The 17265-nt window shown below is 66.6% G+C and overlaps 2 protein-coding genes across 9 annotated transcripts; one reads left to right on the top strand and one right to left on the bottom strand.

Moving 5' to 3' along the window:
- Window positions 1-1608: 1608 nt before the first annotated feature.
- Window positions 1609-7942, top strand: CORO6 (coronin 6). Of its 4 annotated transcripts, XM_062012258.1 has the most exons (12): window positions 1609-1667; window positions 3644-3843; window positions 4439-4561; window positions 4980-5109; window positions 5184-5365; window positions 5491-5610; window positions 5788-5907; window positions 6326-6430; window positions 6510-6655; window positions 6740-6797; window positions 6895-7125; window positions 7236-7942. In XM_062012258.1, exons 2-12 carry the CDS (start codon window positions 3646-3648, stop codon window positions 7356-7358), a joined length of 1536 nt encoding a protein of 511 aa, XP_061868242.1. In that variant the 5' UTR covers window positions 1609-1667; window positions 3644-3645; the 3' UTR covers window positions 7359-7942. The 4 variants fall into 4 exon arrangements, with proteins under 4 accessions (XP_061868242.1, XP_061868240.1, XP_061868239.1 ...); XM_062012256.1 differs by lacking the exon at window positions 5788-5907 and having other exon boundaries at window positions 7239-7942; XM_062012255.1 differs by lacking the exon at window positions 5788-5907.
- Window positions 7878-16613, bottom strand: ANKRD13B (ankyrin repeat domain 13B). 5 transcript variants are annotated; one of them, XM_062012251.1, is made up of 15 exons: window positions 16048-16613; window positions 12522-12657; window positions 12219-12343; window positions 12083-12128; window positions 11695-11838; window positions 11331-11520; window positions 11146-11212; window positions 10971-11052; window positions 10836-10900; window positions 10621-10751; window positions 10334-10491; window positions 10093-10245; window positions 9837-9997; window positions 9144-9224; window positions 7878-9066 (listed from the first exon to the last, which is right to left on the bottom strand). In XM_062012251.1, the coding sequence occupies exons 1-15, from the start codon at window positions 16375-16377 to the stop codon at window positions 8836-8838; spliced, it is 2100 nt and encodes a 699-aa protein (XP_061868235.1). In that variant the 5' UTR covers window positions 16378-16613; the 3' UTR covers window positions 7878-8835. The 5 variants fall into 5 exon arrangements, with proteins under 5 accessions (XP_061868235.1, XP_061868236.1, XP_061868238.1 ...); XM_062012252.1 differs by having other exon boundaries at window positions 9148-9224; XM_062012254.1 differs by having other exon boundaries at window positions 9837-9920.
- Window positions 16614-17265: the final 652 nt, after the last annotated feature.

Below are 17265 nucleotides of genomic sequence, written 5' to 3'. Positions count from 1 at the left end.
GGGTTAGTGGTGGGCTGGGCAGGGTGAGGGGAGGGCTGGGACTGCAGCAGTTTCAAGGGCTTCTCCAACCAAAACAAAATGATTCTGTGCCCTCACTACAGGCAGAAGAGCTGTGGGGAAGTCTAGGGGTTTAAGCTCTGAGAGTGATGAGATTTTAGTAGGGACCCTGGAGTAGACCCACCGTGGCCTGGCCAAGGAGCTGAGCTGACTCCGAGGAGCTGCAGTGCAAGTGGAGCTCTGCGGTGGGAAACAGCCCATCTCAGGTGAGCTGTTTGTTCTCCATTGTGTCCCCTGTCATGGCAGGCAAAGCTCTGCAAAGGTCTGTGTGCTCCCTCTGGCCTGCCCAGCCATTGGGAGCAGTGGAGCTGTGAGCAGGGGGTACAGAGACACTTTCCCCTGGAGCTCCCTCTCAGTGTCCCTGCATGAAACTTCCCACGGGGCCAGGGCTGAGCAGACACTGGGGCTGAGGGGCAGGGCAGGGCCCCCTGTGCCTGGGCTGCCCTGGCCCCCAGAGCTGCCTGGGGAAAGGCTTCCTGGGCCTTTTCTCCACTTGCTGGGGATGTGGCTTGTAGGGCACAGGGCTGACTCTGTCCCCAAGCTCCAAGGGCAGAGCAAGCTGGGGCTATGGTAGGATGGGGCAGGCAGGGGGTGGCTCTGCAGCCCCCTCCCTCCCTGCCATTCCTTTGGCTGGGTGAGCAAGGATGTCACCTTTTCCCTGCCTTTTTGCCAGCTGCCCTGTCCTGCCCCGCTCAGCCAATGCTCGTCCAGCTCCGCTCAGTGCCCTTGTAGGGTCCCAGGGCTTTGCTGCCTTTCCAGGAACCACTGCTCCCCTCCCACTGGTCCCCAAGCCCTACAATCCCTTAATCCCCTTGGGTCAGGGCATCCCTGCAGGGCTGGGCTCTGCGAAATCCCAAACAGGGCTCCTGAATGTGCCCGTGACCATCCCGCTGTGCAGGGCTGGGACAGACACGGGCTCGGGGGGCAGCCCCGTTGCTCCCAGGGTCGGCTGTGAGCTCAGGGGGAGGCTGTGGGTGTTGAAGGCCCTGGAGACAGCCCACGGCCGTGGTCTCAGTGAGGCTGGCTGGACTCCTGAGTGTGGGGGGACCCGTTGCAGAGTCGCAGCCCTGGGCAGAGGTGACCCTTGCAGTGATGGCAGCCTGGCGCTGCCGAGGCCTGACTCTCCCCCTGGTTTCCCCCAGTGCTGCCTGGCAGGAGCAGGCAGAGGGGCTCCTCCTGTCCCCCACCCTCCCGCAGCACTGAGACGAGGGGCTCCCGCGCACTGTGCCGGGTGAGGGGCGCGGGAGCTGCGGGAACCCCTGCGCGCCCCGTCTGTGCCAGGGCTGCTCCCAAACCCGCGCGCAGAGCCGGGGGGCCGGGCAGGGTGCGGGGGCAGGCGGGGCCGGCCCAGGGCCCCCCCCCCCTCCCTCCTCCTCTCCTCCTCCTCCTCTCCCCCCCGGTGCCCGCGGCAGGGGGGGCTGTGCCGGCCCCGGCGCCCGGCTCGGCTCAGCTGTTCTCTGCGGCAGCGGCACTGCGCGGGGCCGAGCACAGCCGCGCCGGGCGGAGCGGGGCCGGGCCGGGCGGCGGGAGCGCAGCGCAGCGGGGCCGGGCGGAGCCGAGCCGGGGCAGCGCCGGGGCCGCCCGCAGCGCGCAGGAGCCGCGGAGCGCAGGTGGGAGCAGCCGCGGCGGGGACGGGGACGGGGACGGACGGGGCACGGCGCGGGGTGCGGAGCGGAGCCGGGCTGCGGCCCCCCGGGCCCCCCGGCCCCTCGCCCGCCGCCGGGCAGGAGATGGCTATATTTGGAAAGTGACCTCTGGTCGTTCCCGAGCAGCCGCTGCGGATTCAATTGTGGCAACGTAATGGGCACGGCCGGGGAGCGGAGAGCTGGGGCTGTCCTGCCTGTATCCTGCCTTGCACCTTGCCTGCACCCCGGCTGTGTCACGCCCGTACCCCACCTGCTCCCTGCCGGCACCTCATCCCACTCTGCCTGTGTCATGCCTGCACCCCATCAGCACCCGGCCTGCACCCCACTCAGCGCTGCCTGCACCCCATCAGCACCCTGCCTGAACTCAGCCTGCACCCCACTCAGCCCTGCCTCCTGCACCCCATCAGCACCCTGCCTGAACTCAGCCTGCACCCCACTCAGCCCTGCCTCCTGCACCCCATCAGCACCCTGCCTGAACTCAGCCTGCACCCCACTCAGCCCTGCCTGCACCCTGCTCAACTCTGCTTGCACCACCCCACCTGCACCCTTCCCAACCCAGCCTGCACCCTACACGCTGCCTGCACCCTGCTCAACTCTGCCTGTGCCAAATCTGCGCTTCCCCTGCACCGTCCTGCACCCCACACACTTTATTCTACCCTGCCCAGCCAGCTGAGCTATCACCCCCTCCCCTGCATGTCTACACCCCAAGTTCTGCTCCCACTGGCAACGGATGAGATGCAAAATACCCAAGGGCATCCCCACAGAGCCCACTCACCCCTCCCCAGGGCTGGGGACCAGGGCTGGGGCCGTGGGGGTGATGCTGGCATTGCTAATGTCCAGCCCTCCTCAATAGCATTGCTCTGGGCCCCCTCAGGGGGCTGCAGCTGCTCTGCCAGGCCATGAGGACCCTTGGGGACACCCAGGGACCAGGCAGATGTGGCTTGGCTCAGCACCGCACGTGCTGTGGTCAAAAGCCACTATCTGGGATGCAAAAGGAGCAGACCTGCTCCTACCTCTGCCCTCCCCAGCCCCACAGGCTGGGGCAGTGGTGCCTGGCCCTCTGGGCTGGGATTTGGTGGCTGGATACAGCCCCTGGCAGTGGCTGAGGTCCCAAAAGAGCACAGGGGAGTCTCCAGGGTGGTGAGTGGCTCGTGGGTGCTCCCGAGCCCCAGCTCCAGGAGTTCTGTGGTCCCGAGGGGCTCAGTGCACCTCAGGCAGGTCCCAGCAGCAGCACAGTGTCAGGATGGAGACGGGTGATTGTGGACAGCGTGCTCAGTTGTGGCTGAGGGCTGGAGACTCTACCAGGGCCAGGCTGAGCATGGGGGCTCCTCTGCACCCCAGTGTGCCCATCGGGCTCCGTGGTGGTGCTGTACGCAGCCCCTGCCTCAGATCGGTGCCAGGGCAGTGTGCTGGGGTGCAGAGTGGGTGTCACATGAGGAGCCCTAGGTGAGAGGCCCATGGGGGGAGGTGTGGGCTGGGCAGTGCTGGAGGCACATCCTCCCTGCTGGGCACTGAATTGAGCCAGGCAACTGCAGGCCACCAACACAGGATGGAGCACGAGGGGACAAGCTGTGGCCTGGAACATGGCATCTCCATGTCCATCTCAACCTCTCTGCAGCCCCTTTCTCTACCACAGCAGCTCCCAGTGCCAGCTGCGGGGCATGGCACAGCTGCACATCATGGCATGGCCACATCCCTGCTCAGCCCCCATCCCCAGCTGTGGGATGCCCATCCCCAGCGCTTGCAGCACCCAAACCTCCTGCACCAGGGCTGCCCACGTTTCTGCCATGGGGTCAGAGCCACGTTGGGCACCATCCTGCACCCTCACCCCCCACCATCTCCATTCTCCCTGTGCCCAGCATAGGGAAGAGCCTCTTGGGGGCTGAAGCTCCTCCATGCTGTGCTGGGGGGGTGGCGGCCTGACCCTTGTCCCCCCCCAGCCATGAGCCGCCGTGTGGTGCGACAGAGCAAGTTCCGGCACGTCTTCGGGCAGCCGGTGAAGGCTGATCAGATGTACGAGGACATCCGTGTCTCCAAGGTGACATGTGACAGCTCCTTCTGCGCCGTCAACCCCAAGTTTGTGGCCATCATCGTGGAGGCCGGTGGCGGAGGGGCCTTCATCGTGCTGCCCCTTGCCAAGGTGAGCGGGGAGGCTGCCAGGGTCTGGTCTCTCCTGGAAGGCATTTGGGGGGGACACATGATGATGGGCTTTGCTTTTGAGGGGCTGCTGTGGCCCCAGAGCCCCTCAGCTTTGTCTCAACATCCCCACTCTCACGTGGAGGCTCGGGGCAGAGGCAGCCTGGGATAGTCATTGGTGTTGTGGTGACGTCCCAGGGGCAGCTGAGGTGAAGTGGGAAAGCTGCATTTGCTTTCTCCCCACCCCAAATTCCCCAGGGGCACGCAATGCCCAGGGAGCATCCTGCTGGGGTGGGGGTCTGCCCTGCAGAGGCAGCTGGGAAGGGATCCTCAGTCCCTCTGTGCCATCAGAGGGGACACAAAGCAACCTCTCCTGGGGCACATCCTTCCCCTCCATGTCCCTCCGTGCCAAGTGAGCCCCATTCCCACTGCGTGCCTCAGTTTCCCCCTTCAGGGCAGGTGCAAAGCTCTGGCCACCGCTGAGACCCCCTGCGTGTCCCCTGCTTGTGCCACAACCTCACGTGGTGGCCAGGCTGGGGTTTGGAGGGCACCTGCCGGGTTTCTTCCCGGGGACTCATCCTGGCACCTCGGCGTTGCAGACAGGACGGGTGGACAAGAACCACCCGCTGGTGACGGGGCACACGGCGCCTGTGCTGGACATCGACTGGTGTCCCCACAACGACAACGTCATCGCCAGCGCCTCCGAGGACACCACGGTGATGGTGAGGGGCCGGGCGCGGGGGGAGGGCACAGAGCAGCGCATCCCCCCTCCCGCGCCGCCTGCAAAGTGTCACGGGGCTATTTTTAGCCGCGGTGCCATGCGTTCGCGCTGGCGGCGGCTGCTCTCTCCATGATGCAGCAGTTTGTGCTAAATATACCCACCCCGGCGACTCAGCACCCAGAATAGCTGCGGGGGGGGACACACACAAAGGGCTGGGGGCTGTGCCCCAGCTGCACCCCACTCCCTGTGCCCACCAGCACCCAAAGTGCTGGGGATGCACCCCGGGATGGAGACGTCACCTCATCACCCTCCCCACAGCCCAAGCCGGGATTAACAATGAGGTTAATTGGCTCCACGGCCCTCAGCTGCTTAGTGCTCGCCCGTGGGGTGATGCTCAAGCCTCCCCTGCTCCCCCCCAGGTGTGGCAGATCCCCGACTATGTCCCTGTGCGCAACATCACGGAGCCCGTGGTGACGCTGGAGGGTCACTCCAAGCGGGTGAGCATCATCTCATGGCACCCCACCGCCCGCAACGTCCTGCTCAGCGCCGGTAAGGGGGTCCCGGGTGCCCCTCCCCGGGGTCGGGGTCGGGATCCGTGGCGTGACAGCATCTCCCGTCTGCAGGCTGCGACAACCTGGTGATCCTCTGGAACGTGGGGACAGGGGAGATGCTGCTGGTGCTGGAGGACATGCACACCGACCTCATCTACAACGTGGGCTGGAACCGCAACGGCAGCCTCCTCGTCACCACCTGCAAGGACAAGAAGGTCCGAGTCATCGACCCCCGCAAGCGACAGATCGTGGCGGTGAGTGAGCTCCCCCCCAGCATCCCGCCGCGGGGTCCCCGCTCCCCGTGCCCGCCTGACCCTACTAACCCCCCGCGCCCCGCGCGTCTCTGTGTCTGGTTTTAACCCGCTAACGGCTGGCGCAGGAGAAAACCAAACCGCACGACGGCACCCGCCCCATCCGCGCCATCTTCATGGCCGATGGCAAGATCTTCACCACCGGCTTCAGCAAGATGAGCGAGCGGCAGCTGGGCCTCTGGGACCTGGTACGACACGGCGGCTCCTGCCCGGGCAGCGTCGCCCCGGGGGTCCCGCAGAGCTCAGCCCCTCGCGCGCTCTTCAGGAACAGGACTCAGTGGCCACTTTAGGGGACGGATCCGGACGCCCATCCGATTTTCCCTCCCTTCCCATGCCCCGTGCTGACTCTCTCCCCCTCCCCCCAGGAGAGGTTTGCCCCCCACGAAGGGCTGAGGCCCGTGCGGGCCATCTTCACGCGGGAAGGACACATCTTTACCACGGGCTTTACCAGAATGAGCCAGCGGGAGCTGGGCTTGTGGGACCCGGTAACGAGGCCGCATGGAGTGCTGCCCTGGGAACTTGGCCCCCTCCTTCCCCAATCCTCAGCCCCCTCTGCCCTGCGATGGGGTGCCTGCTGCACCCACCCCCTCCCTCCCAAAAAGACGCCAAGTTCCCAAGTGTGTCGTGCTGTGCCGGGCATGGGGACAGGGATGGGGGGGGGACAGGGGGCGCTGGGGCTGTGGGGGGCAAACCAGGCTGGTGGGCACCCAGTCGTGCAGGTAAGCAGGAGTGAGGCAGGGGGTGTGGGGGGAGGCATGCCAAGCTGCCTGCCCTGGGGGTGTGTACCAGGGGAAGGGGACAAGCCCCATCCCCACAGTGTGCTGTGGTTAATGCGTGTGACTAACGAGGGTGGGGGTTCTGTGGCCATGGCTGACGCCTTCCCCCACTGCTCTGGCCCCACAGAAAAACTTTGAGGAGCCCATCGCCCTGCAGGAGATGGACACGAGCAATGGGGTCCTGCTGCCCTTCTATGACTCCGACTCCAGCATTGTCTACCTCTGCGGGAAGGTAACTCCCCATCCTAGAGTGCAGCCCCCCATACCAGCCCATCCCTGGGGCCGCCTGACCCCCACCCTCACACCCACAGGGTGACAGCAGCATCCGGTACTTTGAGATCACGGACGAGGCACCCTACGTGCACTACCTGAACACCTACAGCAGCAAGGAGCCGCAGCGGGGCATGGGCTTCATGCCCAAGCGTGGGCTGGACGTCAGCAAGTGTGAAATCGCCAGGTGAGAGCCCGAGGGGGGGGCTGGAGGGAGCAGGAGTGGTCGCTGGGGGGCTGGCCGGACCCTGACTGCCTCTGTCCCGTGCAGGTTCTTCAAGCTGCACGAGCGCAAGTGCGAGCCCATCGTCATGACGGTGCCGCGCAAGGTGAGCCCGTGGGGGTCCCAGGGGAGATGGTGGGTCCTGGGGGGGGATGGGGGGGACATACACCCCCATCTCACCACGGTCTCACTCACCCCCACAGTCAGACCTCTTCCAGGATGACCTGTACCCCGACACGCCGGGCCCCGAGCCGGCCCTGGAGGCAGACGAGTGGCTGTCGGGGAAGGATGCAGAGCCCATCCTCATCTCGCTGCGGGACGGGTACGTCCCCGTCAAGAACCGGGAGCTGAAGGTGGTCAAGAAGAACATCCTGGACAACAAACCTCCCCCAGGCCCTCGCCGCCGACAATCCACCTGCGACCTCGAGTTCTCTGTGAGCCTCGTGGGGATGGGGATGTGGCAGCGGGGCTGTTCCCCCTGCCCGGGGAAGGGGGGGTTGGAAGGGGCTGCCCCGTGACCCCGTGTGTCCTCCCCCTGCCGCAGCAGACAGCCTTGGAGGAGGTGCTAGAGGAGATCCGTGCCCTGAAGGAGATGGTCCAAGCGCAGGAGAAGCGCATCTCCGACCTGGAGAACAAACTCTGCCAGTTCACCAACGGCACGGACTAGCGCTGCGGCTGCGGCCACGGGCAGGGCAAGGACTACCCCGGCCCCCCCGGGGATTAAAGCCGAGTCCACGCAGAGGGCAGGAGCCCAGAGCCATGTTCTTTCCCCAGAAGCTGCAGGGAGGGGGTCGGACCTTGACCCCTTGGCTGGCATCGGCCGCATCTCGCTCTCGGGATGGCCCGGCACGTCGACATCCCGCTGCAGCACCCAGGGGGTCCTGCTTTGGTGGGGGCTGCTGAGCACCCCTCCTCGGGGACCTGCAAGCTGGGTGCCAGCACCCTCCCAGGACAGGGAACTGTTGGGCCTCCCCCCGGCCAGGATGTGCCTGGGTACGGTGCTACATGCCCCCTGCCTCGACTCCATCACCCCCCTCACCTCCCCCTGCCCCGTTTCCCCCCTCCATGGGTGCTCCCGACTGGCTCTTTGCTCCTGGGTCCCCCTTTAATAAAGGGCTCGGCCGCCTGTGGCCGTGTGGCGGGTACCGGGGCCGTGGCACTGCGGGCAGAGAGGCCGACAGAGACAAACATTAAAGAGCATTTATTGGTGTTGGCCGCAGTGGGAGCTGCTCAGGCTCCCTCGGCCCTGGCCCAGACGTCGCTTGTGGGGTGCATGAGGGGGGGATGGAGGGGGGACACCAGCTACGAAAAGTCCCAGGGGAGTGAGCCCAGCACCCCCCCCGCAGCCCCCAGCCCCCCGTGTGCAAAGGAGGAGCAGCCCGGGGCGGGGGGGGCCGGGGGTTAGCACCATTTGACGTAAGGTTTCTCTCGGGGTCGGTGCCCGGGACGAGGGGGTGCAGCGCTGCCAAGGGGGGGGCATCCGAGCGGGGGTGGGGGGTGTGAGCAGGGGGAAAGGGAGGTGACACCGAGCTGCCTTTCACAGGCACCCCCTCGGCTGCCCCAGCCGACCCCCGCAGTGGGGTGTGGGGGGGCTGTGCGGCCCTGCGCTGGCTGTGGGGTGCAATGGGGCTGAGCCCCCCACCCCCGTTGGCAGGCAGAGCAGCTCCCGGGTAAGTGCACTTGGTAGCGCCTGGGCAGGGGGGGAAGAGGGGCTGGGCTGAGACCCCAGCTCTGGGGGCACCCCGGGATCCCACACAACTGGCAGCTCCCCTATCTGGGGCAGGATGTGCCCCCCACCTTCCTTCCTGGGGTGAGGGGCTGAGCAGCACCCCATAGAGTGGTTGTGGGGGGCAAGGGCTGTCCCAGGGGTGGGTTACAGTCTATGGGGTTGCCCCCTTGGTCTTTACCTCCCCAGCTGCAGGGTTGTCCCCCACCTTGTCCTGCTGTGGGGTGCCCCCCCCCACCCCCCCAGTACCACCTCAGCTCTGGGGGACAATCTCCCCCCTTCCAGGGCCAAATCCTGAACCCCTCTCCCCATTCACCCTCCGCAGTGCTTGGGCTGGCTCCCCACCCCCCCTACACCCCGCTCTCCCCCTCTCCGTGCCCCCATACACAGCACCCTTTGGGGTGGGGCGTGGGGGGGCTCAACGGGGGCACGGGGTCACTTCTCCGTCAGCGAGAGCTGCAGGATCCGCTGCAGCTCCTCTTCCTCCTGCCGCGTCCGGCGCTCGGCCTCCTCCTGCTCGCGCGCCGACAGCGCCATGGCCAAGCGCAGCTGCTCGGCGTAGCTGGGGAACAGGCCGCTGGGCCCCCCCCCGCCCCCCCCTGGAGCTGGGCTGACGGGGGGCCGGGGGGCTGCCGTGTGCTGGGGAGTCCTGGGGGGCAGCAGGGGCTCAGCGGGGTCCCTGGGGGGCTGTGCCCGCTCCCCCCGGGGAGGCTGGCAGGACCTTACCGACCTGTCTCCTCGGCGGCTCTCGTGTGACATGGGGTGGGTGCCGGGTTTGCTGTTGGTCAGCGCTTCCCAAATGGTGACCTGCGGCAAAGGGGTGCTCAGAGAGGGATACCCCCCCCTTGCCGGCACCCCAAAACCCAGCCCCAGTGCATGAACAGGTCTGATGGGGAGTGGCTGAGGGAATTGGGGGTGTTCAGCCTGGAGAAGAGGAGACACAGGGGAGACGGGAGCACTCTCTGACACTCCCTGGCAGGAGGCTGCAGGAAACTGGGGGTCAGACTCTGCTCCCAGGTAAGGAGGGACAGAGAAGAGGAAATAGCCTCAAGTTGCCCCAGAGGAGGCTGAGATTAGAGCTGAGGCAGAACTGTTTCCCTGAGAGGGGTGTCAGCCCCTGTGCCAGGCTGCCCAGGGAGCTGGGGCAGTGCCCAGCCCTGGAGGGACCCCAAAGCTGTGGGGCTGAGGTGCTGAGGCTGTGGGTCAGTGCTGGGCTGGGCAGGGTGAGGGCAGGGCTGGGACTGGGACTGCAGCAGCTTCAAGGGCTTTCCAACCAAAACAAAATGACTCTGAGCTCTGGCCTCAGCCCTGTGGGATGCAGCGATGGGGCAGGTTGGGCTGAGCAGCCCTGGGGCAGCACCAGGACACGATGGGCAACGGGGGAGGAGCTGAAGTGGAGGATGGCAGGTCAGTGCCCACCTGGTCGTACTCGCTGCCTGCTTCCAGCAGGCTCTGCTGGATGGCAAACTGCAGCAGGTCGTCCTCGTCCTCCCGCAGGGCGTCCTGGTGGGTGCCCACCACGCTGTACCCCCGCGGCACCTCGAACAGGGCCGGGTCCATCTCGCACGCCCGGCACGAGGCTGAGGGGAGACAGGCGCCGGCATGGCTGCGCACCCCGCCGTGTGCCCACCCCCCTTGTCCCTGCCAGCCCCCCGCCCCCCCCAACCCCGCATACTCAGGGAGCTGGAGCTGCTGACGCTGGAGGAGTCGCTGCTGGGCGAAGGGGCCTCGCTGCTGGGGCTGTGCCGCAGGGAGCTGACGGGCTCGTCGCACCCATTGAGGTTCCCAAAGGTGATGCGGGCGTTGAGGATGTGGAAGATGGGGATTTCTGTGGGGAAGGAGACAAATAAAGCAAAGAGGGAAGCTGGCTGCAGCATCCACAGCGGTGACAGAGACCAGCCCCCCGCTCCCCGTACCGATCTTGACGGGGAAGCCGGGCGGGAGGCGCAGGGTGATGAAGTCCCGCAGCTTGGCGAACAGCGCGTTGCTTATTGCCATGAGGTCGATGATGGGGGCAACCTGCTCGCAGAGGGACAGCGGGTGGTCCTCGCACAGCCACAGCTTTGCCTTGAACCTGCCGGGCACAGGCGCCGGGCTGGGGACCCCTGCCTGCCGCCCCCCGCCCCGGGGGAGGCTCCGCAGCGGTCAGCGGGGGAGACGGCGGGGGGTCAGGGGGGTCCCAATCTGCTCCTTCCTCTCTCACTTCTGTGTCTTGGTGGTGAGCTCCATGGGCCGCCCCATGTCCCGGTTGCCCAGCTCGAAGTTGGGGTTGAAGTACTCCTCGGGGGTGATGGCGGTGGGGTTGGCGTGGCTCAGCGTCTGCGTGATCAGCGTCTGCGGCACAGCCCGCCGGGGTGATGGGGAGGGGGGTCCCACTGCAGGGACACCTCCCTCTCCCAAACCCCCTGGCACACTCACCCCGTTGTTGGGCCCTATGTGCTGCTCGGCGATGCCCAGGAAGGACTGCAGAGGGGTCTTGCTGCCTGTGGGAGCGGAGGGGGTGAGGGGCAGAGCCGGTGCAGCATCAGCCCCCCCAGCCCGTGCCCACCCCACCTTTGCTCTTGCCCTTGTGCTGGTCTGAGAGGTGCTCGGTCCGTGTCCGCGTGATCAGCTCCACGTTGGACGCGCCATAGACCTGTCCAGGGAGTGGGGAAAGGGCAGAGGTGGATACCCCCCACCCACAACGGGCCATACCCCACCCTGGGCAGCCCCCTCCCCTGCCCCTCACCTTGGCCTCGTACCCATTCACCATTTCCGTCTTCTCGCTCCTCCAGCCCAGGATCCCGGACTTGTTCCTGCGGTGACACGGGGCAGCGTGAGCGATGGATGGTCTCGCCAGGACAACCCAGGGCGTGTGAGCACCCCAGGGGCTGTGCAGCCCCGGGGCAGGGGGGCTCTGCTGCCCCAGCACACCTCTCGAAGGCGATGTTCTTGGTGTCAAGCTGAGTGGTGACGACGGGGGCCGTCAGCCGCCCCATCACCTGCTCCTCGGTGGGCTGCACAGCAGCCAGCAGCACCTCCTGGTCATGGCCAGCCAGGGCCAGCGTCTCCGAGTAAACCACTCGCCGGTCGTGGTCGATCTCCATCACCACTGCGCTGGTGTCTGGTGGGGATAGGGGGTCAGGGGACAGCCCCAGTGTCCACCACATCACCCAACCAGTGCCCACCTTATCACCCACCAGTGCCCACCTCATCACCCAACCAATGTCCACCTCATCATCCAACCAGTGCCAGCACCCTGGGCTGAGGGCCGGGGGGGACCGTGGTGCTACCTCACCTTGTCCCCGAAAGACGAAGCTGCGGTTGCCCCGCTGCCAGGTCATGTGGTCGAAGCCCAGCAGCGTGGTGTCCACTCGCAGGTTCTGGCCACTTTTCCACACTTTGTAGGTGTCACTGGGGCAGATCTTGGACACTAATGGCACTGGGGAGAAACAGTGATAGCCCAGCCAGGGATGGGGTCACCTGCACCCCTGAGTGGGCTGCCAGCACTGAGCTGGGAGGGGATGCATTTGAGGAACCTAACAGCCCAGCAGGTCTGTGGGGGTCTGCAGGCACATAGTGGGGCATGGGGGCAGGGTTCCCCTGTCCTGGTGATGGATGCTGAGACTGGGGGACTCTGCTGGGAAACTCACTCCCCTCCCAGCCACGCTCTGCCCCGAGCTTACCCCAGCTAGTGAACTCCCACTTCATCTCCACGTAGAAGTCTTGGGCCTGTGGTGAGAACAGCGGGGTCAGGGGGAGCCCCTGGGCAGCATTTCACCCCCAGCCTTGGCCCTGGCAGCCCCTGCCAGAGGGAGGCACCTTGCGCAGCTTCTCCAGCAGGATGGGGATCCCGGCCAGGCGCTTGATGGCCCTCTGGTAGTCACGGTAGCGCAGGACCAGCTGCACCAGCTCCAGGTCCCGGGTGCTCACGGCCTCCTGCAGGACTGTGGGGTAGAGAGGGGCAGTGCCCAGGGATGTGGCACAGCATGGCGTGGCAGAGCTGGCCACCTGCATGTGCCATTGCATGAGCTCTTCCCTGGGGACCTGCAGCACCAGGGTGGCCATGTCCACCCCCACGCCTGTGCCCGTGCCAGGGCAGTGTGACAGAGCCCTCCTGCTCACCCGTCCAGCCGCTGCGGTTCTCCTTGCCCACGTCGGCTCCATGCTTCAGCAGCACCCTAGCACACTCGAGGTGGCCCAGCGTGGTGGCCAAGTGCAGCGGGGTGCGTCCTCGGGGGTCCAGCTGCTCGATGTCGGCCTGTCGGGAGGGACTGGGGCTCAGAGACCATCAGGGTGCTCAGAATTTCCCCCCCCCAGTGCCCTCCCACAGACATTAATCTCCTAGAGCCAGGGAAAGCAGCTGGCATTTGATGGTATCTCAGGGAGCATCCCCATCCCTAACCTCTCCCCAGGGATGCACCCCAAAAAGCTCTCCCCATTCCCCATAGCTGCTGCCAGACCCATGTGGGGAGAGTGTGGCAGCGACTGTCAGCACCCAGCACAGCTTGGCACGCTCAGGCTGGGCTGTGCTCACCCCATGGGCATGGAGCAGGGGTGTGGCATGGCAGCTGGGGGCACAGATGCCCCCGGCGTGGTGCATGCAGCTCTGCACAGCTTGATGCAGCTGCAAGCTTAGAAGAAGCCCCTGTTTCTGGGATATGAAGATTGGGGGGGGGATCCTGCTGCCCAGTTGCCAGGCAGCAGCTGCTGGCAGCCCCCCCTCTGCCAGGGCTGCAGTGGGCGCACGTGTTCCCCTGCCTGAGCCGGGGGTGGGCGGCTGCGTGAGCCGAGCGGCTGCTTGGAGGATCCCCGGGCCCTGGGGAGCCGCACGCTGGGGCTGAGATTGTTTGTGCCAAGCCTGGAGCCTGGCACCCAGCCAGCCCTGAGGAATCCCCCGCCCACCAGCACCCCTGGGCCCCGCTCCCTATGCGGGGTGCAGCATCGCAGCCGTAGCCAGGGCTGGGGACATGGCTCGGGGACCCATGGAGTAAGGGCTGAGGGGCCCAGCCTCTTCCCACCCCCACAGCACCCAGCCTTGTGCCCAGAGAGGGGTATCAGATGCTGCCAAGGCAGGAGATGGTAGGGATGAACCCTGAATCAAGGTATGGGTTTTGGGGAGGCCATCTCCAGCAGGATAAACCTGGGGTGAAGAACCCAGAGGTGCCAGCCGTGACCAGCCACCCCAGAGGTGTTTGGGGCAGGGCAGGGAGGGTATATGGGCTCTCCAGTGCCCACAGAAAGTCCCTTGCACATGTCCTACAGTCCTTATGCCCCAGAGATGTCCCCATCCCTGCCTGGGCTGTGGGCATCCCCGTGCCCCTCATCCCCAGGGGCTCAGCTGGCAGAGGGACACCCAGGCTGCCTGCACCACTGGAGCAAACACAGTCCCCCAGTTCCCCAGGAGCCAATGTGCTGCTCCAACACTCTCCAGGCGACTGCGGCTGCTTAATTGCACTAATGAAATGACTCTAATTAAAGCAATCGCCCCCCAGCCGGGGGCCGGGTGCCGCAGGCTCAGCGGGGTCCCCAGCTGCGGCTCTGCCCCAGCACCAGGCAGCACCAGGGGCCCCGCTCCGGGGATGCGGCACTGGAGCCAGCCCCGGAGGATCCGCTGTGACCCACTTTTCATCAGCAGGAGCCTGGTCCCAGGCCCTGGCACTGGGATGGCTCCAGCTCAGGGGGCTGCATCACAGACCTCTGAGTGCTGTCCATCCCGGAGCTGTGGCACCCTCCAGGATGGGGACATGGAGACAGGGCCAGTGATGGCTTTGAGGTGGCAGTGGTGCAGCGCAGGACCACAGCTTGGCTGCTCCTCCTGTGCCAGCTGGGAACGTGGCACAGCACACCCCCTGTGCTGAGGCTGGCCCCGGGGGGAGGACCCCAGCGCCTGCTCCCCAGGGACAGTGAGTGAGATGGGTCAGTGCAGGGAGGGGGTGCTGGGTGCTGCTGTCCCTGTGCAGCCCCTGGTCACTGCCACACGTGATGGGACAGGCTGTGCTGGGGGATGTCCTGGCACAACGGGCTCCATGTCACTGCCTGCCATGAGGACACGCTGACCCGGGCTTCCCAGGTGGAGGGAGGTGTGAATGAGAGCTCGTGGTGACAATTCACAGACTGACCCACACAGTGTCCTTATGGGGACAAGAAAAGGAGCAAACGCTGCCCCAGTGCTTCTGAACCCCAAACACCTGCACAGGGAAGGGGGGAATGGCACAATGTGACAACACACATGGTACCCAGGGTGGTGGGAGGGCAGAGCCCTTGGGCAGGGGGACACCCAGCCCCTGGCATTACACCTAGCACCAGCCCTGGCCCACTTGCCCAGGGGATGCTCTGGCAGGGAGAAGGGCTGAGCTGTGTCCCTGGATGCCCTGGACAGCAGTGGGGGGCTCAGCCTGGGGCTGGCCCTTGCTTCCTTTCCCCAGTACTCCACCTGCCCTGGGGTCTGGCTTGGAGCAGCCATGGCCCCCCCCCATGCACCCCAGGGGTGCACACAGGGCCAGCTTTGCTCTTGCCCTGCAAATGGCAGCAAGAGGCCATGTCAGAGCCTCCCCCCACCAAGGGCTGGGCCTGGGGTTGGGGGGGGGGTTAGAAAAGCCTCTCTGCAGGCGAGTGGGGCTGCAGCCACCCTCGCAGCCCCTCCAATCTCCCCACACCCGCCCAGCCGCTGCCTGTGCTCTGTTTTGATCTCTGTCACATCGGGTTCCTGGGGAAAAACTGACCCCCAATTACCAGGGAAATAAACCCACGAAGGCTGGGGTGTGGGCCAGGGGCGATGCCGGCACAGCCCCCTCCCCGCCCCGGTCAGCTCCCACAATGGAGCCGGGTGTGGCGGGAGCCATCGCCTGCATCCCGGCGAGAGCATCGCTGCGTGGCAGCCCCTCGCTTCAGCAGCGCCGGGGTCCCTCCCTCACGGCGCTCAGCACCGTGGGGGGCCAGGAGCTGGGCCGAGGGAGCTGGGAGGGGGGGGCTCGGCACAGCCTCCCCATCAGCCTTCCTCCAGCGCCTGCGGTTTCCTGCGTCTTCGGGGTTGGGTTTTAATTACCTGAATTGCAACGCCACGGGGGAGAGGGAGGCTGGGAACCCGCCGGGGAACGCGCCCGCGGCCCCGCTCCATCACCGGCCGGCTGCGGGGGGGGGGAAGGGGGGGAAGTTTCCCGAGCTGGGGGACACAGCGGGTCTCTCCACCCTGAGAAGAACCTGCCTGGTCTCCTGAGGCTGGGGCGGGGGGGCTGCTGCGTCCTGGCAGCATCTGTGTACCCCCATGAGAGGCGCTTAGCCTGAGGGAGGGGAGCTGGTGGGCACCCCGAGGAGCGGGGTGCGGGCCAGGGGGGCCAGGGACCCACAAGAGGCCTAGCAGGGAGCCGGGGACACGTGGGGAGGGATGCTCGGGGCTGCATGCGCCGGGGGATGCAGGGGATGGGACCCGCGGGTGGTACCCAGCGCTCCGTGACAACCCCGGCGGCAGTTCCGGGGTGTGCGGGGGGGACGGCACACGACACCCTCCGAGCCCTGCCGACCCCGGGAGGAACGCCATCCCTACCCTCATCCTCATCCCTACCCCGAGCAGCATTGCATCAGCCCGAGACGAACCGGGCCGTGCCCGTGGAGGATCCCCCCCCGCCTCCCCCTTCCCCCGGCGCCCCACCTGCTTGTCGCTGAGCTCCCTGTCCAGGTCGCGGGCGCGGTTGTGCCAGACGAGGTAGTGCAGCGGGTACCTGCCCTCCGGCCCCTTTCTGCCTGAGCCAGAGCCGAGCATCCTCCGTGCATGCTGGAGCGGCGCGGCGGGCGCGGCGCGGGGCGGGCGCGGGGGGCGCGGGGCGGGGCGGACGCGGCACCTCCCGCACGGTGCTTCCCCCTCTCCCCGCACCCCCCACCCCCCCTCACCGCCCGGCCTCATGGGACTTGTAGTCACCCTGTACCCGACATCGCCCCTTCCTCCTCCTCGCCTCTCGCCTCCCCGCACCGCTCGGCCCATCACCGCGGCCCCCGGCCCCGCGGGGGCGGATGCAAAGGGGCAGCCCGCTGACAATCGGCATCCCACACACAAATTTCACCCTCCCAGGCTGATTTTTTCCCCTTCCTGGCTGCCCCCCGTGAGTCGGCGGGCCCAGGCACATGGCAGTGCAGGGGCGAATGCGGGTGGGGGCTGCGTGGGGGCCGTGGGGGGGTCCGAGCGCCGTCCGTCCCGAGGCCGGGCAGCAGCGGGCGCGGGCCCCCAGCCCCGTTTCCTTTTCCGCCTGCGTTTCTCCGGGGCGGGCGTCGCGTTTTCCGGCTGCTGCCCGAGAACAATGCGAGGCTGAGCCTCGGCCTCCCGCCAGCGCCACGCTCCTGGCCCCCCCCGCCCCACTGTCCCCCCCGAGCTGCTGCTGAGGGGCAAACCCCCTCGGTATTAGTCTCCATCCAGCCGTGGTGAAGGCAATGCTGGTCGCATCCCCCCACCCCAGGCCCTGCGGAGCATCCTGCGCCAGCTCCGCTGCACCATGACATCATGAGCCATCTTCTCAGCAACCAGCAGCGAGGTCACTCGTGGCACAGGCCCTACAGCCTGGCCTGTGGCGGGGGGAATAGGAAACATCCCCACTCGGGTGGCTCATGTCTAAGGTGGCCATGCTGCAGGGGTCAGACTCCCACAGCTGCTTGCAGGGCGTCCATGGCCAAACCAGGATGTTTTGTCCCCTCCAAGCTCCAAGTGCTCATAGGGTGCCAGAGCAGGGAACAGATCCCCAACGGTCCCCAGTTCTCCCACCACTCGTCAAAATCTACTGCTGAAGCTCCCAGGGATGCTGTGGCCCCTCCAGGCTTGTCCCCAGAGCACTGTCCTGCCTGCACTGCTGGGCGTGCAGGGAACTCCAGTGTCCTGGGT

Source organism: Colius striatus, chromosome 20 (genome assembly GCF_028858725.1).
Source record: "Colius striatus isolate bColStr4 chromosome 20, bColStr4.1.hap1, whole genome shotgun sequence".
In the NCBI taxonomy this organism is placed as follows: domain Eukaryota; kingdom Metazoa; phylum Chordata; class Aves; order Coliiformes; family Coliidae; genus Colius; species Colius striatus.
Note: the sequence above shows the minus strand (reverse complement) of the source record. Positions and strands in the feature narration are given on the sequence as shown.